Consider the following 20,589-nt stretch of genomic DNA (forward strand, 5'->3'; position numbering starts at 1 on the left):
TACTGGCCGTGACGTCAGCACTGGGACCGGATGTTGTAAGTAAGTGTCACTGCGCCTGCGCTAACACTGGGACTGCCGTACTTTTACTGACTCTCTTTTTCTGTGGAGATCTTTTAAAATCTGGCGATAATCAATAATATCACGCAGGCGCAGGCAGAGTGAGAAGAGCTGTCGGAGCTGACCATAGACACGATCAAGGATCGATATCAGCTAATCAAAAAGGCGGTGTTGCGGCTTTGATGACGTCAGGGCCGCTGCTCAGGTAGCTCCGTGATCGATTATCGGAGGTGAGAGATGGCGCTGCAGCTTCCGGCCGAGTTGTGGCTGAAGGTGTTCAGCTTTCTCTCCTGGAGGGACAAACTGAACATGCGCTGCACCTGCTCATACTTCAGACACCTGCTGGATAAGTCCCGCCCCCTGTGGAGGGGCTTCAGCGTGGTGCTGCAGAACCTCTCGCGCTACAACCGCTCGTTCTGGCGTAGCCTGGCTCAGAGGCACGTGGGCAAAGTGCTGCTGCGCTCAGGTAAGAGGAAGCACCTGAAGCAGCTGCACGCCTGGCTACCGGCGCTCTGCGGCCTGCGACTGGACGACTGGAGAGAAGGGGGCGTGGATGATCTCAGACTGTTCCGCCAGCTTCAGCGACTGTCTGTCACTTCCTGTTCCATACCGCTGAGGAACCTGGACTTCCTGTTTCCTCTGAGTCAGCAGCTGACGCAGCTCAGCCTCTGTAACGTGCAGCTCACCTGTTCTGCCTCTCACCTGTTGGCCACCGTTGGTCAGTTGACGTGTCTGACCTCGCTACTGCTGCACCACGACGGCAGCCTAAGGGTCCCGTCCCTCAGCGGTGTCCTCGCTCACCTGAGCGAGCTCACACACCTGTCCTGGACCATGATCACCTACAGGACGCTTCCACACGACTTCTTCAGCCCCGCCCACCACACAGGTAGGCACACCTGGATCAGTCGCTCGCTGAGATATTTAATAGTTAGATTATTGATCTTGATGGTTAGGCACTGGTGTGTTCTGCCTTCCTGCTGAACCTGCCTCACCTCTGACATGGAACAGAGACAGGTGAGATCAGACGTCACACGGCTCAGGTGTGTTTTATCGTCCTGCAGGTGACGCTGCATTGCAGCTGCTGGACTTGCAGCTGCTGAATTATGACGCCGTGGTGACACAGGAAACGCTGCAGCCTTTGTCCCGCCTCCGTAGCCTGTCAGTGTTCCACCTGTACTCCGTACCTGGACCCACCTGTCACCTGCAGACGTGGCTGACGTCACTGCCACACCTAACCAACCTCAGCATCCACGGTGAGTGTCTGTTTCCCCCCTTCGTATTTGTCTATCTGAGCATCTCTCTTATGTCTGCATGTTCAATAGGAGGCCACCCCCTGGCATCGTACGCTGACTTCCTGCCCACCTCGCTGCTCAGCCTGACGCTGTGTGTGGACCTGCAGCCCAACGACCTGCGGGTGGTCTCCGCCCGGGCACCGCAGCTTGAGCATCTTCACCTGGAGCCCTGGAGCTCGTCGTCCGACCTCATCAGACTCCTCCCACAGCTGTTCCCTCATCTGAAAACGCTGCGGATAAGGTGAGCCCGACACGTCACACGCAGTGTCTCTGTTGTAAGTGTCATGATGATATCCATGGTAACCTGCCGTCGCTGTTTCAGGCACCAGCACGTGTCCGACGATGACTTCCTGCAGCTGCAGCGACTGCGGCGCCTCGACACTCTGGAGGTTCTGGACTCGTACTACAGACCTGACCCGAGCGACCCAAGCCGGGTCATCTTTGAGCCGAGTCCTCGTTTGCTGCGGCTGACCTCTGACCTGCAGAGACTGACCAATCACAGAGTCAGAGTCATCACCAGCTCACATGGAGACCTGCTCAGCTGCCACTGTGTCTGACCAGTCAGTGAGAGTCTGCCCACCGCGATCAAGATGTAAAACAAAACGTGGGCCATCGCATCACCTTCAGCTTACTATCCAATTGGCTTTCAGGATCAGCCACCTGGGCCCAACAGAACCATTCATTTATTCTTCCACCTGCGGCTTCCTCGCAGATACGATACGAAAGAAAGGACGAGATCATCGACATCATCATCACAGGGGGAGGGGACACAGCAGGTTCAAAGCTTCTGTGTAGTCAATGGTTACACTCAATGACATGGTGAGGGTCCGGCCGCAGCTGCCGTTATCACTGCTGCATTCTGGGTAACACTTTGGTAATCAATCACTTTATTGGACCTTTGATTTCAGACACTGAATGTGTTTCGGGACTTTGAATCGGTTGATAAATAAAAAGTTGTTTGTTTGTTTTTTATTTGATTTATTTCACGGTTTGAACTTTAACCTTTTTCTGAGGTCACATGTCATATTTGAATCTTTTGAATAATGACACGTGTTTTCTGTAAATGTCAAAATAAAACTCCTTCCTGTTTTGATTTATTTGGTCTGGATTTTTTTTATGCTTCAAAAATATGGAATCAGAACGATGCCACCTTGAAACGAAACCGAAAAAAATATTGAAACCGAAAAAAATATTGTCATTGAAATAAATGTACTCAAAAATCTTGTATTGAAACCGAAAAAAAAAATTGATAGTGAAAAACAATTAATTGAAACTGTAATTCTTTTGTTTTCGCTTACAATTTTTTTTTTTCGGTTTCAATCCATTTTTCGGTTTCAATCCATTTTTTTTCGGTTTCAAACCATTTTTCAGTTTCAAACCATTTTTCGGTTTCAATCCATTTTTCGGTTTCAAACCATTTTTCAGTTTCAATATGCTGGCACTGTTTTGGCATCCGGGTGCGCGCAGGGAGGGGGGCGGGGATTCCGGCACGCATATATTTGCATATATTATAGAGGCCACTAGTGCTGACCAAGCTGCCATCTTTCTCTCTTCCCGTCTTTCAATGGCTGCTTCAATTTCAGCTGGACCATCCAAACCGCAAGTAAGTAATCATTTTTTGTCATCTTTCCTTGCTGTCCCACTGGACTGGACATTAGTTTAGTTTTTTTTAGCTACATCTGGTGAAGTTGTGGTAAAGTAGGGGTGGGTTTTTATAATCGATTTATCGATTAAAATCGATTCTGGCTTGGATAACGTAAAATCGATTCATTAAAATCCTGAATCGATTTTTTAATATAAATTTATTTTGCCCGAAATGCCAGAATCTCTGGTGAAATCTCACAAAATTTCAACAACCACCAAACAGCTAAGACAGTAAATGAGAGCAGGAACATGGATTCTGCACAAAGACTTAAACACACAGCCCAACCGCGGATCAGAATCAGTGAGATGTTGCCTTTCTCACAGTCGGGGCTGAAAGCCGACAGCGCGCTGATTCTGATCTGTCGGCGGTCCGCGCTTTGTGTTCACGCCCTTTATGCTGATTCTAAAGCTGTTAGTTTTATCTCTCTCCAAACAATATTGACCGAACCAGCAGCAAAAGAAGATCCAAACTACGCTTCACATAAACAAAGTCATGAATTCACTCTGACTTTTATTGTTTTGCTTCGACCACGATGCACAGCTCTCTCTCGCATGCTCGCTCTCTTGCGCGCTCTCTCTCTCTCTCTCTCCCTCTCTCTCTCTGTACTGTTTTCTGCATTATTCGCTTGCTTGTTATGCACAAGTCTACCGTTGTTTACAGCGCTGTCGGCCGATGTTTTTATTTTTCGTTTTATATACTTCCGAAAATAAAACCTAATTTCTGCCGTTCAATACCGAACAAATTTAAACTTTTTAAAATTATGCAAAATGCAAAACGCTCAGCCTTGTCTCTAATAAAACCGCTGTAACTTCAGAGGTAATGTTCATGTGTTGATTAATGGTTTTCTTTCGTTTTTGATCTACTGCAGAAATTTTTTATAAAATCCCAGAACAGGAAAATCACCTTCATGTTTTTCTGTGTTTTATCCTCAGCTACTTTGACACAAAGGCCTCTGCTGTGATGCTCACACCTTTGATAAAGTCTTGGTGTGTCAGCTTCCTTTTTATAGATACAAAAATATGTAAATGTACTGATCTGAATTATAATATTTCTGACTGTCAAAATTTCCCAGATTCAAATCAAAGTCAATCGAATCGAATTAAATCGAATCGAATCGAATTAAATCGAATCGTGGATCGAATCGATTCGGGACCCTGTGAATCGGAATTGAATCGATTCTAGAAATCAGTGACGATACCCAGCCCTATGGTAAAGTGCTGGTATTAGCCTATTTGTCGTAGCAAGCTAGCCTGAAGCTAATATTTGCTAAATTTAGGTACACCCGTGTCTCTTTAGGAGTTGGAGGCCGGTGTTTTAGGAACGGCACAAGATCTCATCAACAGGCAGTGTTGGGCAGTAACGTAATACATGCACCGGCGTTACGTATTTAAAATACAAAATATGAGTAAATGTATCCGTTACTGTTCAATAGGTGATATTGAGAACACAGTTAGTTTGTTGAAATAAATGGATTACATGGCGGTATTTTCCTTTTTCATGTTAGGCTATGGTCTCTCTATTTTTGGTAATTCCACGCGGGTGGAAACCCAAACAAAACACGCAATAAGAGCCTCTAAAAATTATTATACAAAAATGATTTAATATGAAGGCAATAGCAGAGTGTTACAGGCATCGCCCTAAACAATGTAGCCTCATGGGCAGTGTAGTCCGTGCTGCAGGGAGAATGGACTGCCATACCCGTTATGTGTCTGTGAGCGAGGGAGGGAGAAAAGGAAAAGTATGAGCTGTCACTGAGCAGAAACGGGAGCTGGAAGCATGTAAATATAATAATAACCACTGCAGCCAAAAAGAGTGCCTGATGAGCCCAGCTGTAAGAAAGCTGTTAAGACTGGACTGTACACCGTGTTCGTGTTTTCCTCCGAAACAATAAGCAGCCTTTCAACGCCTCTCTCTCTCTCGCTAGCAAAGTTGACCCAGACAACAAAGTAAAGCTAGTTTTCAGCTACGAGCCCGACATGATGTATTAGCCAGAGGTCCCTTTACTACGGTTCGGAGCCGCTGACCTGTTTTATATATGCGCTGAATAGTTTTCTACACGAGATCGCTGCAAAAAGTGCAGCCTTACCTAATGTCCACCTACTGTTACTCATTTATATTAAGATTTTAACATCTAGTTGGTATTGGTATGGCGAATAGCCTTCAGTAAGAGTAATAAATCACACAGCAATAGTACATTCATGTAGTTGTAAAGTATTCAGAATACATTACTTCTATAATCTTTGGTGGAATACATTTTAAAATTAACCTTCCCAACACTGTCAACAGGTTAGCACCTCATACCACAGTGCACCAAAAGCAGTCTCATGAGCGCTGGAAAGGACAAGCCCAGAGCCCAAAACAGACAGTGCAGGAGATGACAAGGTTAGTAATTGTATGGTGAAAATTATACTTCTAGTTATCTTGATTGGCAAAAGAAAAGTAAATACAAAATCTGCTTCTCACATATAGGGCATTTCCAAGATTTTTTTTTTCAAAACGAATTCAATTTCTTTCATTACAGCTGTCCTGTGCCAGATATTCTGTTGCCCCACAGTGAGAGGCATCATTTCACAAACACCAGGAAGACTGAAACTCATCGCCGGGATCAAGCAGGGCTCGTGATCTTCACCAGCAGCTCCCTCACAAGAAGGATAAACCCAGCATTTCATGAACACTGATGGAGACCTTTGCTTTGTGTAATGTTAGAAGTACTCAGATAATCCTCAGAGGCTCTGGACTTTTACATAATATCATAGCTTTAAGTCCTGTAGAAAGTTAAATATATGTTGTGCTCTCTGGTTACTCTGGTATGAATGACTCTGAACTATTTTATGATAAATAACACACTATTGTCAAAAAACAGTGAAAGAATTCCAGATCAAGTTTTTAGTTCAAATACAAGTAACAACCTTTGACTTTAATCAGGTTTTATTTAATTGTGTCAGAGAAAACATCATGTGCCCTTCATGTAGCTGAGTACATTCAGTGTTTAAAACAGAAGTTGTGCAGGTCTGAGATCAGCAGTTTTCTGAAACACCAAACTGAGGTACTGTTAATGCTGATGTATAGTGACACAGTTACATGAGTGATTAATCCTTTTGACTTTTTGTCTTTAAATTTATCAATAAAACAGCTGCAGCTTTCACTGACAGCACATGTGGTACTTTAACCTTTGTACTGTTTTCTTCAGTTAAATTTGGAGTTACTACAAAGATTGAAGATATAAGATGATCTGTCTGCTGTCACTGGGTGGTGCTGAGGTCTGAATCTCAGGACGGCTCCTGTAATCACAAACAGAACAGAATCATCACAAACTGAAATATAAAGATTATCTCTCAAATCTGAAATAGAGCTGATCCTTCTGTCCTCACACACTCGGGATCTGAAGTTGTCCAGTCCTACAGTTCTGCCGACAGCTGTTTATTTTTTATTTGTTTTAAAGGCCTTATATACTAACACATTTTCTAATATCATGTTTACCTTTGAGTTGTTGATGCTTTATAAATGGACATCTGCAAAGATGAGATGATGGAGCAGGTTTCAGTCAAGGTTCAGTCTGCTGCTGCATCCTGGTCACAACATACAGAGGTGTTATCAGCTCAGTATTGAACAAGAAATATTAATGTTTCAAATTATTTGTCCTAAAGGATGCAAGCTGTACAGAGTACTGCACATGTGACTTTGTGAACATAATTCATTAAAAATAATTAGGACAGTTTTTTAACCTGAATATTTGTAACAAGCTGAGTAAAAAAAAATGCTAAAAAAATAATCAGAGGAAAAATGTAACATTTTAACTTAAGCTGACAAGCGGAAGTAGCTGGTTTCAGTACATAAGTATAGGGCTTTGCTATTTAATTCGTAGCTATTGACTAATGAGGGGTTACTGAAGTTCCAGGTTTTTAAAAGTTGGCGTTAATGTCGTTCCACATGTGGAAAGCGACAGAAAACATGCTGCTGTTTGCACATATTTAATAATCAGCTCTGCACAGGAGCAGAAGCAGAGTCCAGCCTGTTGCTCTTACAGTATAATACTCATATAAAAGTACAGTAACCGTGGTTAGTCACTGAGCAGCCTGGTGCGTTTCTCTTGATTTCTTTAGTCAGGGTAAATTCATTCACCTGCACGGGTTAGCTAAACGAACTTTACAAAACAAGTTTCCCCAACAGCCAAGTGCTCATCTTAGCTAGCTAGGTAGCTAGCTAAGGACCTAAATTACGGATTAGTTTACAAACACATTTAACTTACCAAAAATAGTGCGATGGGGTCTCAGGTCCTCCTGTCCGGTAGTCCAATTTACTGAAGAAGAATTTACCTCAGGCTGTCACTTTGAAATAGTCGGTAATGTAAACGCTGGACCTCTCAGCATCTGCCATTCCCGAACAGACACGTGCAAGTTTGTCCGTGACCGCAGCCGCGTCGTCAGTGTTTTCTCCAGTCATTGGTCAGCATTATAATATATGCAAATACATGCGGGTCGGAATCCCCGCCCCCCCAGCGCGCCCCCGGACGCCAAAAAAGTGCCAGCAGAGTGAAACTGAAAAATGGATTGAAACCGAAAAGTGGATTGAAACCGAAAAATGGTTTGAAACCGAAAAAAAAATGGTTTGAAACCGAAAAATGGTTTGAAACCGAAAAAAAATGGATTGAAACTGAAAAAAAAAAATTGTAAGCGAAAACAAAAAAATTACAGTTTCAATTAATTGTTTTTCACTATCAAATTTTTTTTTCGGTTTCAATACAAGATTTTTCAGTACATTTATTTCAGTTACAATATTTTTTTTCGGTTTCAATATTTTTTTCGGTTTCGTTTCAAGGTGGCATCGTTCTGATCCCATACAAAAACCAAACAAATATTTTAAACAAAACAAGACTAAAAAAACATTTAACAAACCAATAATTAACTACTTACAGATTTACTAATCAGACTGATTGATCTTCTGTCTATTAACCTAACTAGAGAGTTAGGGTCGATTCAACTGGCTTGGCTGTAGCTCAGGTGGCAGAGCAGGTCAGCCACTAATCAGAAGGTCGGTGTTTCGATCCCAGGCTGCCTCCTGGCTGCATGCCAAATATCCTTGGGCAAGATACTAACCCCACGTTTGCCTACTGGTGGTGGTCAGAGGACCCGGTGGCGCCAGTGTCCGGCAGCCTCGCCTCTGTCAGTGCGCCCCAGGGCAGCTGCGGCTACAACGTAGCTTCCATCACCAGTGTGTGAATGTGTGTGTGAATGACTGAATATAGTGTAAAGCGCTTTGGGGTCCTTAGAGACTGAGTAAAGCGCTATACAAATGCAGGCCATTTACCATTCAACTACAAGCAAGCAATTTATTTATATAGCACTTTCAGATCAGCCCCAAGCTGAACACTTGACATGCCAGAAATGATACATTAAACATGTTAACAAAATAAGCTGATTATTAAAATGACATTTAAAATAATAAAATTAGCACAAATAGCAAAAACAATAATAAAATAGTATAAAATGATGATGAGAATTACATTTAAAACAATAAAATCAGCATATTAGATTAAAACAATAAAATCAGCATATTAGATTAAAACAATAAAATCAGGGTCAGACTGTGTCATAAGCCAAGGAGTAAAAATGGGTTTTAAGACATGTTTTAAAAGTGGATGGTGAAGGGGCCTCTCTAATGTGCTGGGGCAGAGAAGGCCCCGCCCCCTCTGAGCTTCCTCTTGGACCTGGGTACCTCCAGGAGCAGACCTGGGGGGTGGGTAAGGACAAAGAAGCTCAGAGAGGTAAGTTGGGGCGAGACCGTTTAAACATTTAAAAACAAACATGAGAATTTTAAAATGAACTCTAAGATATACAGGCAGCCAATGGAGCGAGGCGATGATGGGAGTTATGTGCTCTCTTTTACGAGTTCTGGTTAAAAGTCGTGCAGCAGCATTTTGGACAAGCTGCAGATGAGAGAGAAGAGGCTGACTAACTCCACAATACAGCACATTACAGTAATCCAAACGAGATGGAATAAAAGCATCGATTACTGTTTCAAGATACGGCTGAGATACATTGGTCTTATCTTTGCCAAGCGCCTTAAATAATAAAAACTGGACTTGACAATAGCCCTAATTTGACTGTCTAATTTAAAATCACTGTCCATCTTAAAACCCAGGTTAGTAACAACAGGTTTAAAATACTCTGCCAGGGGTCCCAAATCAATAGCGGAGCGTTCACATGGTCCACTGGGACCAAACAGAATCACCTCAGTTTTGCTTGAATCTTAGAAAGTTTAGGGACATCCGAGATTTAATGTCTTCTAGAGATACTAGAAGTGGCTTAATAGAGAAGGCATCTTTCTGCTTCAGAGGCAGATAAATCTGACAGTCGTCAGCATAGAAGTGGAAGGATAATCCATGCCTTCTGAGGATGGTTCCCAGGGGCTGTAAATATAATGAAAAAAGCAGAGGCCCTAAAATTGAGCCCTGCTGGACCCCAGACTGAAAGGCAGCAGAGGAGGACTCATACCCTAAAAAGTTAACACTAAAAGTTCTGTCAGAAAGATAAGACCTAAACCATTTCAAAGCAGTACCACGAATGCCTGCAAGATGGTGCAAGCGAGACAGTAAAATGTTACAAAGTAGGTGACTCTGTAAAGCAGCTTCCAACTCTACAAAGGCTGATCAGTTCCGTGCATCCTGAGCATGCTCACTTCGACTTCATCGCCGAATGACATCGTCAGTTGAACCAAGATACCACGATTCACTGTGGGAACTCCAGCATAACTAAAGGAGAATTCTGGGTCACCTGATTCAGCCCTAACTATATGCTTTAGCAAAAAGCAAAGTGTGAATCTGGTTCCACAGAAGGGGGTCTGAAAACTGAAGGCTCTGCCTCCCATTCTACTTTTAAATACTCTAGGAACAACAAGTAGGCCTGCAGAGCGAGAGCGAAGTGCTCTGATAGGGTGATATGGTACTACAAGGTCATTAAGATAAGATGGGGCCTGATTATTTAAGACCTTGTATGTGAGGAGCAGGATTTTGAATTCTGGATTTAACAGGAAGCCAAAACAGGAGAAATCTGCTCTCTCTTTCTAGTCCCTGTCAGGACTCTTGCTGCAGCATTTTGGATTAGCTGAAGGCTTTTCAGGGAGTTTTTAGGACTTCCTGATAATAATGAATTACAGTCGTCCAGCCTGGAAGTAATAAATGCATGAACTAGTTTTTCAGCGTCACTCTGAGACAGGATATTTCTAACTTTAGAGATGTTGCACAAATGGAAGAAAGCAGTCTTACATATTTGTTTAATATGTGCGTTGAAGGACATGTCCTGGTCAAAAATGACTCCAAGGTTCCTCACAGCGTTACTGGAGGCCAAGGTAATGCCATCCAGAGTAAGAATCTGGTTAGATACCATATTTCTAAGCTTTTCAGGGCCGAGTACAATAACCTCAGTTTGATCTGAATTAAGAAGCAGAAAGTTAGCGGCCATCCAGGTCTTTATGTCTTTAAGATATTCCTGCACCTTAACTCATTGGTGTGTGTTATCTGGCTTCATGGACAGATAGAGCTGGGTGTCATCTGCATAGCAGTTAAAATGTATGCTATGTCTTCTAATGATGCTGCCTAAGGGAAGCATGTATAATGTAAACAGAATTGGTCCTAGCACTGAACCCTGTGGAACTCCATAATTAACTTTAGTGTGCATTTACATACTTAAATTGGAGTCTATTAGATAGATATGATTCAAACCACTGCAGTGCAGTACCTGAGCACCTACAGCGTGCTCTAATAGGATATTATGGACGATACCCAGCCCACAGTAGGGCTGGGTATCGTCAGTGATTTCTAGAATCGATTCAATCCACAATTCGATTCGGGGAAATTTTGCCTCAGACAGAAATATTATAATTCAGCTCATGCATCAGTACATTTCCATATTTTTATATCTATAAAAAGAATGCTGACACTTGTGAGACTTTATCACAGAAAAACATATAGGTGATTTTCCTGGCCTGGGATTTTATAAAAATATTCTGCAGTAGATCAAAAACAAAAGAAAACCATGAATCAACATCTGAACCAAGGGCGTATAGATTTGGCATGGACGTAAGGGACGTGTCCCTACCAATATCCAGCGATTATTGAATTGTCCCCGCCAATAATTTAAACTCTTCGAGTAAAGAAAATCAAACCCGATAGAAAGAAAAAACGATCTGTCAACATCTCATTCACCCAGCGGTGCAGAAAGAGTTAAATTACGTCCTCTACTGGAGTCCTAGTCATGTGACAAATATGGCCAATGTGATTGGCTGAGCCTTTCAGGGAGCTCTGTTTAGTTTCAGCAGTGGCAAACCTGCGCTGCGAGGAGGAGAGGAGGACGGCAGCAAAGAGGAAGAACCTGGATATAAGAAAGTGTTTTGCAAAGAAACCTGTAACTCACTTAAAGTCAAGTTCACTCATAAAATGTGTCACAATAACGTTACAGGCTGTTCTAGGCTTTGGCCCACATCAGGCTAAAACTGTAACCATGAATAACGTGTTTGGGAAACTAACTGGACAACAGCAGCACTGTTAGTTCTCTCAGTCTCAGAGCAGCATTTCTAATTTTGATTGAAACTGTCAGAGAAAACGGAGCCTCGAGCAGCCAGGATATTAGTTTACAGAGGCTGTTAAAAATATGTCTAACGTTAAATGTTGGTGACACAATAATTCAATTCAATTCAATTCAATTTTATTTATATAGCGCCAAATCACAACAAAAGTCGCCTCAAGGCGCTTCATGACGTATTCATAGGGTTAATTTTTGAGACAATATATCATGAGGTAGTCATGATTTTGCAAATATCCCACCTTGTAGTGCAGTTTGCACAAATTGTTGTAAAAATGCACTCACCCTACAAACATTACTGATGAGTCAGGATCTGCACAAAGTGACAGAAACACTGAAGCAGCTCCACATTTTATTCTTATTGTCATGTTTGTCCTATTGTCAGGTGACAGAAGAACCAACACAGAGCTCAGAGAGTAATGGTGACACAAGATCACAGCTGAAACTGGATGATGTTGGTTCATGACTGTATTTGAAGCACATGTGTAACTGCATGTATGTGAATGTCTCACTGTCATTCATCAGCTGACAGAGGCAGCTCTGCCATGTTGTAGCTCAGAGGTGAAGAGGCGAGGTCACAGGTGACTGACTGATGATTTGGTGCTGTAGATTAACTAGTATTTATTATCATGACAATTGTCAGGCTGCTTTTAGTCATCCCAGTATCCTCAGGTGAGGCTGAAAGAAGCTTCAGTGCTCTCAGAAGATTAAAAACATGGCTAAAGTCAACAATGACTCGAATGAGATTAAACAATGCTGCTGTATGTCCACCAGGAGAGACTGGACAGTATAGATGTAAAACCAATATGCCAGCAGTTTATCTCAGTTAAAGAGAGGAGCAGGCATGTGTTTGGCTGCTTCACATAGTGGACATTGAGTTGTTGTGTGGGACACCAGTAGTCCATGTCTGTTGCTGTAACAGTAGCTCATGCTTAGAATAAAAAATCCCAGCTCACTGATCTGATCGGGGCAGTAGTGCCTAAAATGTTGCATAATTTTGCTGAGAGGTCTTTTACTTTGTGGTAATCTTAGATGGACATAAACCACCAGGTCATTCAGTGTTCCCTTAGTGCTGATGTATCAGAGATGTTGGTGTAACTGAAGTAATGATGCTAAGTCCTTGAACTCATATTCGTTTATTGTCATGACTGTATTTCAGGGCTGGACTGGCCATCGGGCATACCGGGCATTTGCCCAGTGGGCCGCTCGTGATTTTTCGCTTTTATGGGCCAATGGGGTTTTCTTCCTTTTCTTTTTAACGGTGTAAATGAACGGTGGTGGATTGGCCAGTTGGTCATGATCGACTCTGGGCTGGACCAATTACAGCCAAGGAGGTCAAACTTTAAAGTTAAGGTGAAAAGGAAGCGATTTGTCCCGTACTACTTCAGCAAGAAAGTTGCTAATTCAATCATGAAACTGATCAATGATCAGCTGATCGGCTTTTCTCTGCGCCAGAAAGAGGAAACCAGCGGATGTCGCGCTAAACAACAGCAGCACGTTTAAGCTTGATCAGCTGTTGTTAGCATTTATTTAATATTAATTTCTAGTATCAGCTGATGTTTGCTGGAGCCACAGCTGTAAAGCTGCTGGTCATGATGGTTTGGATATGTGGTGAGAGGGAAACATGAAGATGAAACCAGGAGATGTCCTTACTGAATCATCAGAGCTGAACAGGTGATGGAGAAACAGGTTTACCTTTTAGGTGACATGGATGAGTTGAAGTTATGAACTGTTTCTGAGAGACAAATAACACCAGGATCCTTTTCTAAGTAGCTGACAGCTGGTAACTGTGCAGGGGCGGATCTAGCAAAGTGTTGCCAGTGGGGGGCAGGTAGGGCATTAACAGGGAGAGGGGGGCACAAAGAAATACTTTATTCTCATTTAAAATGTCTCGCTTTTAACAAATAATTATCTGAATCTTTCAACCAAAGTTTTCATCTGATGTAAAATGTATAGAAATCATTATTGTATTCAGTAAATATTAAGTTTAGTATATACCCCAGTAAGTTATAGTATTCTTTACTTTGTTAAGGCACCATCTGTGCAGTCTGCAATTCTGTTGAAGAAAGATGTTGAATCTATTTAATTACTGGAGAAAAATAATAGATTTATGTGCATTTGTTTTATACGTGCATTAAATTTAAATCGGTTTTGTTAGTTAAGCATCTTGAGGCAGAGGGTGGGGGAGTGGTTCCTACTTTTTTCTTTTTTTGCTGGGAGTTGGCAACCCTTTTAGTTATAGGTATATGTAATTATAAATTAGGTGTTACTGTTTAGAATACCAGAATAGGGAAGGTGGTGTAGGTTTAAGCTTATTATTAAGGCTTTAAAGGATTTATGACTTTTCCTATAATACCATGGTGGGCCGGTCACTAGTCAGAATGCCGATATTTTGTCCCAATCCAGCCCTGTTATTTTTATTTTGTATGATACCTGATTTATATTGAATATGGCTGAAGTCTAAAATACTTAGTCATTTGTTTAATTGTAATTTAGCATTATATAACTCACATATAAAACTATCAATTGTAATTTTAATGATTTAAAAGCATGGAGAATAGCATATGTAGGCAAGTACATTTCTCCTTTTGTTATCAAGAAGCAAAGACAAAAAAACCTGAATCATTCGTCCCCACCAACGCCAAAACGAAATCTACGCCCTGGATATGAACATTACCTGATGCTGCTGAAGTGAAGCAGAGCAAAGTTACAGAGGTTTTAGAGACACAGCATTTTGCAATTTTGCATAATTTTAAAAAGTTTAAATTTGTTCAGTATCGAACAGCAGAAATGAGGTTTTCTTTTTCGAAGTAAGTAAAAGGGAAAAAAGCGCTGTAAACAACAGTAGACTGGTTGGTAACAAGCAAGCGAATAATGCAGAAAACAGATTTTTAGACGGGAAACTGTTGTTGAAGTACACAAAGAGAGCTGTGCAGGAAGTGTGATTTTATGGTGGTGGAAGCAAAGCAGCAAAAGTCAGAGTGAATTCATGACGATGTTTATGTGAAGCGCAGTTTGGATCTTTTGCTGCTGGTTCGGTCAATATTGTTTGGACAGATAAAACCTGCAGCTTCAGAATCAGCGCAAAAGGGACGCAAACACAAAGCGCGACCCGCCGAAACATCAGACAGTGAGCTGTCGGCTTTCAGCCCCGACCGTGTCGTCGGTGAGAAAGACGACATCTCACTGATTCTGATCTGTCAGGTCCGAGCTTTGTGTTTGCGTCTCTGTGCAGAAGCCGTGTTCCTGCTCTCATTTACCGTCTTAGCTGTTTGGTGGTTGTTGAAATTCTGTGAGATTTAACCTGAGATTCTGGCGTTTCAGGCAAAATAAATGTTTATTTAAAAATCGATTCAGGATTTTAATGAATCGATATCACGTTATCCAAGCTAGAATCTATTTTAATCGATAAGTCGATAAACAAAACCCACCGCTAGTTGACAGTATCGAACGCTGCACTGAGGTCTAGCAGGACAAGCACAGAGACGAGTCCACTGTCAGAGGCCATAAGATCATTTGTAACCTTCACTAAAGCTGTTTCTGTGACGAGCTCTGAAAACTGACTGAAACTCAAATATTTTTTTCTAATGGTAAAAATTTTACTTTTGAAGAAAGTCGTTATTAGTTATGTTAAAGGACTGCTCAGCTGAACAGAGCACTGACCGTCAGGCAATGTGATTATTTATTTGGGACTAACACTAAATCAGATTAAAAAGGTCTGAGGAATTAAACTCAGTAAGGGCCAGTTTGATGATAACAGGACTGGTTTCTGAGCTCAGTCAGGCTTTCAAATTAATCCAAACTGTCTTGATTAATAAGCTGAGGTGGAAAGTTGCTGCCACACCCCCTCCTCTACAATCGTTGTTGCATTTCAGGAGGAAATGTAATGAGATTACAACCAGACCAGCTACAATTTTCTCAACTGTCCTGAAGTCACATAATGACATACAAGTATATGATAAAGCTTTTATTTCTGTTCCCAGGTCAAATTTTCAAAGAACAAAAAAACAAAAAGCTCAGAACAAAAAACATTTAATCTTAAAAGTACAAACAGGTATTTACAGTTAAAAAAATATTTTTACAAAATAACGTTATGTTCTGCTTGCATGCCGAACTCCCACAACCATCTGCACTCAGGTGTGACGTGGGCCGGGTCTCGCCACCCGCTCACCTGAGATTCCTTACTCTGTGTCACCTTCCTTTTGTTTCTTCTTCTTTTTCTTTTTCTTTGCGCTCTCCACAGCCTGCAGGAAGAAGCCATGATGAAAACACGAGTCACACTGTTGAAAAATGCAGACAAGCTTTAAGAGTTTCTTCCTGCTGCACAGTTCTGTCACAGACGCACTCACCTGTGCTTCTGGGCCCGTGTCCTCCGCCTCTGCCTCCTCCAGCTTCAGCCTCTTCTCCTTTTTCTTCTTCTTCTTCTCTTTCTTTGCCTCCTCTGCAGACGGTGTGCTGGGTGGCGTTTCACCCTCACTCTCCGTCACCTCCCGCTTCCTCTGCAGATCAGAGCTCAAAGGTCAGCATCAGCTCAGACTACACCTGATTTCAGTGATTACTGTTCGAGTTTACCTTTGTTGAAGCATCGCCCGACTCCCCGGTCGCCTGGGAGACACTGTTTAAAAACAAACCAAAACCGTGAACACTTCCCACTGAACTCAGAGAGTGACAGCTGGGGTGGACATCGTCACATGTTCTCAGGCGAGCTGCAGATCAGCGGGAAGCTGAGTGAAGGAGCTCAGACCCGAGCATTGCTGTCGCAGACTGACTCCCTCGGAGAGCACGCCAGCTCGGCGAGGGATAACTGTCTGCTTCACCTGCCCGACTTTACCTCACGCTACAGAATCATCCTCAAGTGTTTTTACTGCGTCTGAATAAGAAACGTGCACCTGTCCTCCACTTGGACCCCGCCCCTGCACGTACCTGTAGTCGACGTACTGGTCCTTCCAGTCGGCCGGCGTGCTGCCGTTGGGCTTGCCGTGTTTGTCGAGCAGTCCCTTCTGAATCATCATCTTCTTCTGACTCGCCTGATTAACAAAAACTCGTTAAACACTCGATCGGGTTATTCGCTCACAGCTGATCAGTGTTGTCGGGCGCACCTTTGGTCCCAGGCCCCATTTGCGGGGATACGTGTCCCTCTCCATGATCACCCTCTTGATCTTTGCCACCACGCCATGGTCACATGTGGATATCACCGCTGTGGTCATCAGCGCCACCGCTGCACAAAAACAAACTGGTCAACGATCCCATCGCTAATTGATAACCTCGATCGAGCAGAGGCGGAGCCATCAGTTATGGGTGATAGATAGCAAGTCACCACGGCCCGAAAGCTGCTGCAGCTACTCAACTCATCACGTGGCTCCACCTGACCAGGACGTGACGCATCACACCACCTAACTCACCTGTGCAGATGGCCTCGCCCTTTGTTGTTATGACAACGATATCCTGGTTCACCTCGATGCCGTCTTCGTACCTGAGCACACCTGGCAGCATGATCTTGGCTCCGTAACAGATGGCGTTCACCTGCAGACAGATGTTTTCAGTGTCACCTGTGCAGGTAAAATTCAGCAGCTCATCAATGACTGTTAATCTCGCTGACAAACAGGTGAAAACGGCGAGCGTCTGCCTGGACTTTCACCAAACAGGTGACCTCCACTTTAACATTCACAGCTTTCTAAACTGGGAGGATGGCGAGGAAGACTCACGGCGCTGTCCTTCATCACGAGGCGTTTGTGCGACACGAGCAGCTTCTCGAGCGGGAAGATGACTCGGCGTAGGTACGACTCGTCTTTGTTGTGGTCGAACTGCCACTGAGCGTCCAGCACGTCATGCATCGTCACCAAATTGTCCTGAAACAGAGATCCGGTGAGTGATGTCATCATTAAGTGCTGCGATGTCATGTCGGCGAGACTCGGGTTCGGGGTTTGGACACGCCATGTCCGCCACCTCTCCATCGCCGTCTCTGTGTCAAAGTTCAATTGACAGACCTGCACTGAGCAGCGGGCCTGGACTCAACACTTTGAGACCACAGTGACATCACACAGGAAGTGACGCTCACCTTCTCTCCCAGGACCCCTGACCGGACCCTCCTCAGTTCCTGCATCTGGCCTCCAACGCCGAGCATCAGCCCCAGGTGGACGCACAGCGTGCGAATGTATGTCCCCGCCTCACAGCTCACCCAGAATATACCTGCAGCAAAGACGTGACCTGTGACATCACTGCGCCCCCACACAGGTGAAGCGATTAAACGCCAAACGATCGTCTCGCTCACCAAGCCTCCTCTCGGGGTCGTACTCAATGAGTTTGCTCTCGTAAATCGTTCGAACTCTCAGCTGACGTTTGACGGCGGCGATCAGTGGCGGCCGCTGGAACAGAGCACCCGTCAGCGTCTCCAGCCCCTGCAGATATAATCCCAGTCAGTGGAGGTCACATGACTGGCAGCCAGCCAACAAGAGCTTCAGGAAAACTATTAGGATGTTTTTAATCAAAAAGGAGATTTCTAATGATCGATAAGCACGCTAATCAATACTCGAGCGGATCGATGAGCGAGCGCTTGGCGGCAGGAAGTCTTACCCGGGCCAGAACGTGCTCGCTCTCGATGGCGTTGTGCAGCCGAACTATTCCCACGTACTCTTTACCTGCAATAAACACAGAGAGCAGTGAGGCGGCGGCAGTTTACTGGGCCCACGCCTTGGCGAGGGGCAAAGACAGCGAGCCGGACTACATCAGAGGTGAACCACTTCCTGTCAGCTGATCATAAACTGGTCACAGCAATTGATCGCTGCAAAGGTGTGACCTGCCACACGTGAACCAATCAGCTGTCAGATCAATGACATCTGAATGATCACCTCCAACAGTCGACAGGAACAGGAAGTGGCGATCATTACCTGCACTTTGTTGGGACTTGACCAACCGGGTGGCTCGGTCGATGCAGACGATAAGGCAGCCCGTAACCTTCGGGTCGAGCGTGCCGCTGTGACCCGTCTTCTCGACTCGGAGGATCCGCCGGATCCACGCCACGACCTCGTGGGATGACGGGTTGGCTGGTTTGTCGAGGTTAATGAAGCCTGACCTGACAGGAAACGGCACGTAGAATCAGAGGGGCACTGGGATGGCGTATCGGTGAGGTGTGTCGGCGGGGCGGTACCTGACATAGTCGTGGATGTTCCTCTTCAGTGGGTTGCTGCCGCTCGGTAACGGCGTGTAGTGCGCCGTCCGGATATTCAGCTTATCAAAGTTCTGCAGATAAAAAACACACAAACCTAACTTTGGCGTCAGAACGTCACTTCCTGTTTGAAGAGCAACAGCACACTGTCAGGCTCTTGGATATGGGTTGCAGTGTCATATGATCAGAACAGGAAGTCGTCTTGGCAGCGGTCGAGTTGCGCCGTTCTCTTGGCAAGGTTCCGTCTGTCGTCCGGCAGAACGCCGGGACGCTGCCAGGACCCCGACCGAGAGGCTCCGCCCCCAGAACGGGAGCAGAAGCACCGACTGCGACTCAAAGGCAGCACTCAGCGAATGGATAAACAGGTTCATCACATCACACGACCATGACTTGACAGGAAGTAGAATGGTGACAATAACAGGCAGACTCAGGTGACCTACCTTTAGCAGCAGCGGCCATTGCGACGTGTCCAATGAGGCGACTTTGGACTCTGGGCGGATGAAGAAGTCTCCGCTCTGCTGGACTTCCTGAACAACAAAAACAAGAAGTTTGTTCACACACTTCACAGTGCCAGGCGCTGAAACAGCGACCTCTGACCTTCTGACTCACCCCAAGATCTTCTTCACTGACTTTCTTCACTTTCTTCTTCTTCTTCACTGACGTTGCTGAAAAACCAACAAACCTGATGTCAGGGTGACAATGAGCATGCTCAGTGTGCAGGCAGACTTGCTTCTGTCTTTGACCTTTAAGATGATCTAACACAAAATTATCTGGTGCCAAAATGGTGACGACACGAACTGTAATCATTTCACAGGTTAAATCGGCTCATTCTTCTCTCCCTCGTGCGCAGCTGCACAACCACGTGGCCTCCCTGCCACACGTGGTTGTTAGCATGAAGTGGCTAATACACCGAGCTAACAGGCCTTGCTCAATTGCTCAACTTATCAGTAATCAGGCGATTAATAATCAGGATGTTTAACGCGGCCGCAGATCGATGCAGTGAACTGGACCCGATCGTAATAATCAATCAGTGATCGATCCCAGCTGAGACTGACTGAAACTGATTCAAACCCAGCTCAGTCGGCACCGAGACCTCCCAGCAGCTCAACCAAACCTGCAGATCGATTAAAATCCGCGGATTGATCCGATCCAGCTCACTAATCAGATCCTACCAACACATGATCCACCTGAACAGGTAAACTCAGTTTGCGCTTGCACACGTGCTGCACACACGCCGCTTGCACACACGCAGACACACACTGTCACGTGTACCTGAGCTCGAACCGGTCCCAGATCATCCGAACCTTAAACCCAACAAACAGACTCAGAACATTTACGATCAAAAGGCGGTTTTTTTCTGGAAAACGTGTTTTCCGCTTTTTAAACGCAGTTCTGCTCAATCGAAGAGGCTGCGCGTAGCGAGCGGATGTGCGCAGGCGCGGAGGTTCTGGTTCTGTCCGGTCTCTTACGTGAATTTGATTCTGATTAAAACTAAAAGCTGAAAGTTTGGAAGAGACGAGCCTCGTGCTCACCTTCTGTGTCCGCCATCTTCCGTCGACTGAGCGCGCACCGCGACCCCTTCCTCCTCTTCTCCCCCTGCTCCTTCTTCTTCGTTGGTGTTGGCAGAAGCGGAGGGGTTTACCGCCACCGTGTGGAGATCACCAAACGTGTCTTTCATTCCTCGCTTCTTCCAGATTTCAGGAACAGGATCGTCCTGAAGGTCAAAGTTCAGACCGAGTGACTCCTCCTCAGTGTTACTCCAAGTGGACATGTGAGTGAGGCTCCTCTTGTGGGTTTAAAAAATCGATTTCCCGATTCAAATCGAATTTAGTTTGAATAACGCAATACCGA

At 44.4% G+C, this 20,589-nt stretch overlaps 2 protein-coding genes, 1 long non-coding RNA gene and 1 other non-coding gene across 5 annotated transcripts; 2 read left to right on the forward strand and 2 right to left on the reverse strand.

The window, feature by feature from the left end:
• Window positions 1–294: 294 nt before the first annotated feature.
• On the forward strand, window positions 295–2,452 carry LOC146495524 (uncharacterized). 2 transcript variants are annotated; one of them, XM_085143262.1, is made up of 4 exons: window positions 295–943; window positions 1,119–1,310; window positions 1,380–1,590; window positions 1,672–2,451. In XM_085143262.1, exons 1-4 carry the CDS (start codon window positions 295–297, stop codon window positions 1,904–1,906), a joined length of 1,287 nt encoding a protein of 428 aa, XP_084999388.1. In that variant the 3' UTR covers window positions 1,907–2,451. The 2 variants fall into 2 exon arrangements, with proteins under 2 accessions (XP_084999388.1, XP_084999387.1); XM_085143261.1 differs by having other exon boundaries at window positions 1,119–1,590; window positions 1,672–2,452.
• Window positions 2,453–4,207: 1,755 nt separating this feature from the next.
• Window positions 4,208–6,564, forward strand: LOC146495525 (uncharacterized). Its single transcript, XR_014871238.1, has 2 exons — window positions 4,208–5,376; window positions 5,516–6,564. It is a non-coding gene; the product is annotated as an uncharacterized LOC146495525 (long non-coding RNA).
• An 8,961-nt stretch (window positions 6,565–15,525) lies between these two features.
• Window positions 15,526–20,387, reverse strand: dkc1 (dyskeratosis congenita 1, dyskerin). Its single transcript, XM_085143799.1, has 15 exons — window positions 20,271–20,387; window positions 19,348–19,403; window positions 19,179–19,265; window positions 18,721–18,812; window positions 18,461–18,645; window positions 18,147–18,211; window positions 17,845–17,971; window positions 17,632–17,762; window positions 17,279–17,422; window positions 16,976–17,096; window positions 16,673–16,791; window positions 16,497–16,600; window positions 16,146–16,188; window positions 15,923–16,072; window positions 15,526–15,817 (listed from the first exon to the last, which is right to left on the reverse strand). Exons 1-15 carry the CDS (start codon window positions 20,284–20,286, stop codon window positions 15,755–15,757), a joined length of 1,503 nt encoding a protein of 500 aa, XP_084999925.1. The 5' UTR covers window positions 20,287–20,387; the 3' UTR covers window positions 15,526–15,754.
• On the reverse strand, window positions 16,857–16,933 carry LOC146495527 (small nucleolar RNA SNORD83). Its single transcript, XR_014871383.1, has one exon. It is a non-coding gene; the product is annotated as a small nucleolar RNA SNORD83 (small nucleolar RNA).
• Window positions 20,388–20,589: the final 202 nt, after the last annotated feature.

This window comes from Neolamprologus multifasciatus, chromosome 19 (genome assembly GCF_963576455.1).
Source record: "Neolamprologus multifasciatus chromosome 19, fNeoMul1.2, whole genome shotgun sequence".
In the NCBI taxonomy this organism is placed as follows: domain Eukaryota; kingdom Metazoa; phylum Chordata; class Actinopteri; order Cichliformes; family Cichlidae; genus Neolamprologus; species Neolamprologus multifasciatus.

Coding starts and splice junctions, on each gene's coding strand:
- dkc1 (XM_085143799.1), bottom strand. Junction 18,813..19,178: donor AATGGCCGCTGCTGCTAAAG/GTAGGTCACCTG, acceptor TTTTATCTGCAG/AACTTTGATAAGCTGAATAT. Junction 17,763..17,844: donor CGACCCCGAGAGGAGGCTTG/GTGAGCGAGACG, acceptor TCTTTGCTGCAG/GTATATTCTGGGTGAGCTGT.
- LOC146495524 (XM_085143261.1), top strand. CDS start 295: ATGGCGCTGCAGCTTCCGGCCGAGTTGTGGCTGAAGGTGTTCAGCTTT. Junction 944..1,118: donor CAGCCCCGCCCACCACACAG/GTAGGCACACCT, acceptor ATCGTCCTGCAG/GTGACGCTGCATTGCAGCTG. Junction 1,591..1,671: donor CTGAAAACGCTGCGGATAAG/GTGAGCCCGACA, acceptor TCGCTGTTTCAG/GCACCAGCACGTGTCCGACG.